The sequence below is a fragment of the Sinocyclocheilus rhinocerous genome, unplaced genomic scaffold, assembly GCF_001515625.1.
Source record: "Sinocyclocheilus rhinocerous isolate Xijiao unplaced genomic scaffold, SAMN03320098_v1.1 scaffold2162, whole genome shotgun sequence".
In the NCBI taxonomy this organism is placed as follows: Eukaryota; Metazoa; Chordata; class Actinopteri; order Cypriniformes; family Cyprinidae; genus Sinocyclocheilus; species Sinocyclocheilus rhinocerous.
The window spans coordinates 46476-52247 of record NW_015649584.1 but is presented as its reverse complement, the minus strand read 5'-3'; the positions used below and the strand labels follow the sequence as shown (position 1 = coordinate 52247).

Here is a 5772-nt window from a genome sequence, read left to right as displayed (position 1 = left end):
CACACACACACACACTCTCACTCACACACACTCACACACACACACTCTCTCACTCACACACACACACACACTCTCACACACACACACACACACACACACGCACAGATCCTTACATGCATATATTTGTCTCTATATAATAATAAACTAATCTTTGTTAAGTATAAACAATAAACATTCCCAGAGTAAAAATACACTGCTTTATCCAGTCAAACACAGATCTCTCTCATGACTCTGCTGACCTCCATCATAACCTGGATCTCATCACTGATCTTAAAGGAACAGTTCACCCAATGAAAATGAAAATCCAAAATGTAGATGAGTTTGTTTCTTCATGGGAACAGATTTGTAGAAAGCTGCGTTTGACACTATCAACCACAACATTATTTTGAATAGACTTGAAAATAGACTTTTGCATGAATTGTTTTCCTTTTATTGAGGGAGATAATCACTTTTTGGCTTAACTCTTCCTTTATTAGTTCATGAATGTATTGTTGTTTGTATGTTTATTTTATTCTATTCATATTTACTTATATCCATTTAATTCATCCGTGGTTTACAGTGAATTTATAACGGCTAAGCTAACAACGCCCCTTAGCTGTTATAAATTCACTGTAAACCACGGCTTCACGGGGCTTATTGCTTTAATAGATTTTCATCTGTGACTGAGCCAGCTGTTCCGATCAATTGGCTGTTACAAATTGTAATTTTTTATGTAAACAAAACAAAACAACTGTGAATATCATTGTTTACAGTGTAATGTGGGTTATTGAAGATCGACTGATGAGCAAACACGGAGTTCTGTTCTTATTGTGCGTTTGATGCAGTCACTCTCACTGTATCAGTTCTTTGGTTTCCATTCTTCTCGAGCTGAGCTGTTGTTTATCTGTAGGTTTTTGAGATGATGCACGTGGAGGGTCTGAAGGTGCTCCCGCGGGACGCTGTGGACTGGGACTCGCAGCGCTGTCGGATGGGTCCGGCTCTGATGTCCGGGTTAGGCCTGAAGCTGGGCGCTCCGGTTCTGATCCGGGTTCAGCGGGGGGTCTGTCTGTGCACCGCATGGCCACGGCGGGACCTCGCAGAGGGATTCCTGCAGATCAGCACCCAGTGTGCGACACCGGACCTCAGCGCACAAACACTCACCGGACTCACGGTTAAACCGGCGCACATCACACCCCTGACCTGCCCCAGACTCTCCAGCGTGAGCGTGAAGGTGTTTGTGCAGAGACTAGAACACAAGCGGAAGGTCTCCGAGCCGAGCGTTCACAAGCTGCTGGAGGGTCTGTATGTGCACCAGGGATATTTGGTGGACCTGTCCGGTGCGGAAACGGAGATCAGGTGTGTGCTGGTTGAGAAGGTGAACTCGGGCTCGCAGAAAGCTGGTTTGATTACAGCAAGAACTCATGTGGAGGTCAGTCTTGCTCAGACTGTTAAACACTTAGAGAGGCGTCAGGAGGTCTCGGCGGCGTCTCCGGGCGGCCTAGAGGAGGTTTACACCTCGCTGAAAGAAATGATCACGTTTCCTCTGCGTTACCCAGAGACTCTGCGTCAGCTGGGAGTGTCGTGCCCAAGAGGACTGCTCCTGATCGGGCCGCCCGGCGTCGGGAAGACCCTGCTGGTGCTCTGCGTGGCGAGGGACATCGGGGCCACGCTAGTGACTGTAAACGGGCCGGAAGTCACAGGTTCTCGACCCGGAGAGAGCGAGGAGAACCTGCGGCGCGTGTTTGATCAGGCGCGGGAGGCGGCGGAGGAGGGTCCGTGCGTTCTGCTGATCGATGAGATCGATTCTCTGTGCCCGAGGCGGACGGAGAGCAGCGGCGCTCCAGAGAACCGGCTCGTCGCTCAGCTGCTGACGCTGATGGACGGCATCGGCAATCACGAGGGCTTCGTCATCATCGGAGCCACGAACCAACCGGACGCTCTGGACCCAGCGCTCAGGAGACCCGGGAGGTTCGACAGAGAGGTAATTCAGGAGGTGTTTACACAACACCGTTTACAACTGAAAACCTTTTATGCGTTTTGGCCATTCGTTTTGGCATTTTGGGGGCCTAAAAATGGAAACTTTTGAAAACGGGTTGTGCACGTTTTTGGAAACGATACCAGTATCGTCTCTGTGTAAACTACAAAAACACGAATTTGTGAAAATGGTGACATAATATACATGCATATTACGCGTTTAGTCTATAGTCATACGCAAGTTTCTTTACAAAGTGAGATCGCCAACTACTGGCCTGGCATACATAATACAGCACTTTTAGCCATTTTGATCCGTCTGACCTGACAATAATTTTCTCTGATAATATTTCTGCAATCTTATCATATGTGTGTTTAGAATCAAAAAATGTATACCAAATTTGTAAATGAATCACTCTTTTGAACAAACTAATCAATTGCAATTGCAAAAGTGGTTCACGTTTCATTTTGATTCATTCGGATGCACTGAATCGCAGCCATTTATCAAACTTACTTACTTTATGAGACACACTGGATCTTGAGTCTATCGTACTGTAGGAAACTAAAACCTGAAGATGTCTTCTATTGTTCTTAAAGGGATAGTTCACTCAGAAATGAAAGTTCTGCCATCATTTACTCACCCTCACGTTGTTCTAAACCTGTATGAGTTATTCTGTTGAACACAAAAGAACAGTTGCTGGTCCCCGTTGACTTTCATAGTATTTTTTCCTAACTATAGAAAGTCAAGGCTACCGACAACTGTTTGGTTCCCAATATTTTTCAAAATATCTTCTTTTATGTTCGACAGAAGAAATAAACTCATACAGGCTTGGAACAACTTTGAGGGTGAGTAAATGATGACAGAACTTTCATTCATCTTATTAATTGTTTATGAATGACTGCAAGTAAAGATAGTTTTAGTCAAGTCACCTTTTATTTTTATTTATATAGCGCTTTTAACAATACAGATTGTGTTAAAGCAACTGTACAGCATTAATTAGGAAAATAGTGTCAATAATGCAAAAGGACAGAATAGTAAACACTCAATTTTCAGTTAAAGGCAGTTCATCATTGATTCAGTGATGTCTTCATCCAGCTCAGTTCAGATTACGCGCTCAGTAGAGAAGCAGCGCTGCAGGCCATGCGACAGTCGCAGGTACAGTCACTGAGATCCATTCTAGCAGCAGAAGTCTCTTGTGTCCTCTCTTGTTGAGATGTTGTTGATGTTGTTCAGGCGGGAGCGAGTGAGCCGGTGTCGATGCAGCACTTCATGCAGGCGCTGCGGATCGTGCAGCCGTCGTGTTTGAGGAGCAGTATAGGAGCCACTGACTTCAAACCCGTCAGCTGGGAGCAGATCGGAGGACTAGACGATGTCAAACTCAAACTCAAACAGGTATAAGAGTTAGTTCAGGCTGATTTGCATGACTTTGCTTCTGTGTAGTAACGTAAGTAACGCCTGCTGTCTGACGTTTGTGCTCAGAGTATCGAGTGGCCCATGAGGTTTCCAGAGGCGTTCGTGCGGTTGGGTGTTTCTCGGCCCCGAGGAGTGCTGCTGTACGGGCCACCCGGCTGCGCTAAGACCACGCTGGTGAAAGCAGCAGCATCTTCATCACACTGCACCTTCCTCTCCCTCAGCGGGGCCGAGCTCTTCTCTCCGTATGTGGGAGACTCTGAGAAAACACTGGCGCAGGTCTGACATCACTCTCATTCAGTGCTTCTGTTTAGAGCTGTTGATTTAATGCTTTGGTGCAACTGATTAAGGCATTTAACATACCCGCCCCTGCACCTATCTATACACGATCTTACATTAAAGCAACTGCTGATGAACGTGTTGCAGGATGATGACTGACTGCATGATCTCTCCGTCTCTCTGTCTCTCAGTTGTTCGCTCAAGCTCGTTCGTGCGCTCCCTCCCTCGTGTTCCTGGATGAGATCGACAGCATGGTGGGCTCTCGAGCGGACGGTTCCTCTCACAGCGTGCAGTCGCAGGTTCTGTCGGTTCTGCTGACCGAGCTGGACGGAGTGGGAATCCGGAGTGTGGAGAGACGCAGCACCGGGAGAAAGATGGCTCAGCTAGAAGGAGGAGAGCAGGAGGACACCAGACTACAGCAGGTCAAACTTCTGTCTGGATCATATTTCATCCCATGCTGACTGTTGTACTGTCTTCAGTTTATGCTGATTTATATTTACAGTTATGCATTTAGCAGACGCGTTTATCCAAAGCAGCTTACAAAAGAGCGACATATAAAATCTATATTTTAAAGAAAATAAATGTTTGGACAGGATTTTTTTTTTTTTACTGTAGTACGCTGAGACGCAGCATGCATCAGGATGCATTACAGTCACGAGAATGATTAGAGTAGTACGATTTTTTTTATACATTTTTTTTTACATCTTTATGCATTTGGCAGATGCTTTTATCCAAACTTACACTGCATTCACAGTGTTAAACTGGTTTTTCAAAGTGGCAAGTGGTTACGTGCTGTTTCTTTGTTACAATAACTAGCCATTTCTGAGTGATGTTTTTTCAGAAAATGTTACAATGTTACAAATACAAGGCTCCATTGTCTTAATGATACAAATTTTTCTTTTGATCTTAGGGGTGTCAAACTGCAGAGCTTTGTTCCAACCCTGCTCCATGTAGTTTTCAAATCAGCCTGAAGGACTTGATTAGCTGGATCAGGTGCGTTTAATTAGGGTTGAAACGAAACTCTGCAGAGCTCCGGCGCTCCAGGAATTGAGTTTGACACCCTTGTTATAGTGGATTAAGACCTGAACATGTTCTGTGTGAGATTCACGGATGTGCACGTGTAGAGCTGAAATGAAAGAGTCGTTTTTAAAGTGCTATTAACACTGTCTCTATGTGACTTACATTTCAGATGGAACTCCAGGAAGTGTGTAATAAGGATGTTTTGATCGTGGCTGCCACTAATAGACCAGAGGTTCTGGACAGTGCTCTGCTCAGACCCGGCCGACTCGACCAGATCATATACGTTCCACCTCCAGATCTTGAGGTGAGCAGACGGTCCTAACATCAGATGAGATCCAAGCGTCTCTTTCTAAACCCCGCCCACTCCATCCTCCTTCTATAAGCCACACCCATTTCACTGATTTAAAGGGATAGTTCACCCAAAAATGAAAATGTGATATTTATCTGCTGACCCCCCAGGGCATCCAAGATGTCGGTGACTTTGTTTCTTCAGTAGAACACATTTGATGATTTTTAACTCAAACCGTTGCAGTCTATCAGTCATATAATGCATGGCAATGGTAACAAAATCTATGAGAGTAAAAAAAACATGCACAGACAAATCCAAATTAAACCCTGCGGCTCGTAACGACACATTGATGTCCTAAGACACGAAACAATCGGTTTGTGCCAGAAACCGAACAGTATTTATATAATTTTTTACCTCTAATACAACACTATGTCCAACTGCCTTCAGCGCGCGCACGGCATCTGGTGCGTGAAGGTGTGTACGCGCTCTGGCGTAGTTTACGCAAGCGCCGGAAGTGATCTCTCACGCGTATATGTCACTCATTGTTTACACAGTGCACAGTCATTGTAGGTACGACGGCTAATCAAAATGGTACTTACTTGCACTTATCCGGATTGTTCAAACCGACTTAAAACTAAAAGATTACGTTCTCTCGCGCAAACTCATTCGGGAGTGGTGACGTTCCACGTATTTCCAACTTCTGAGCCTGCTCGCCTGAAGTTATGGTTGATTGCTCTTCGGCTGGATATCAACACACCCATTAACGTAAACTACGCCAGAGCGCGTACACACCTCACGCACCGGATGCCGTGCGCGCGCTCAA

The 5772-nt window shown here is 45.4% G+C and overlaps 2 protein-coding genes across 2 annotated transcripts in view; one reads left to right on the top strand and one right to left on the bottom strand.

Moving 5' to 3' along the window:
- LOC107710815 (NAD(P) transhydrogenase, mitochondrial-like) overlaps positions 1-5772 on the bottom strand; it is a 12569-nt gene that overhangs the window by 2058 nt on the left and 4739 nt on the right. Inside the window, exon 2 of the mRNA XM_016515662.1 lies at positions 3409-3418. The gene's annotated coding sequence lies outside the window, so the exon portion shown is untranslated. The remainder of the gene's footprint in view (positions 1-3408; positions 3419-5772) is intronic.
- Positions 902-4989, top strand: LOC107710814 (spermatogenesis-associated protein 5-like protein 1). The gene is made up of 6 exons (XM_016515660.1): positions 902-1960; positions 3047-3106; positions 3185-3343; positions 3431-3640; positions 3832-4062; positions 4830-4989. Exons 1-6 carry the CDS (start codon positions 902-904, stop codon positions 4980-4982), a joined length of 1872 nt encoding a protein of 623 aa, XP_016371146.1. The 3' UTR covers positions 4983-4989.

What these genes read in the sequence shown, in the direction of transcription:
- LOC107710814 (XM_016515660.1), top strand. Translation starts at nt 902, where the DNA reads ATGCACGTGGAGGGTCTGAAGGTGCTCCCGCGGGACGCTGTGGACTGG. An exon ending in CCGGGAGGTTCGACAGAGAG is followed by an intron (nt 1,961 to 3,046) that starts GTAATTCAGGAG and finishes GTCTTCATCCAG; the next exon opens with CTCAGTTCAGATTACGCGCT. An exon ending in AGGACACCAGACTACAGCAG is followed by an intron (nt 4,063 to 4,829) that starts GTCAAACTTCTG and finishes CTTACATTTCAG; the next exon opens with ATGGAACTCCAGGAAGTGTG.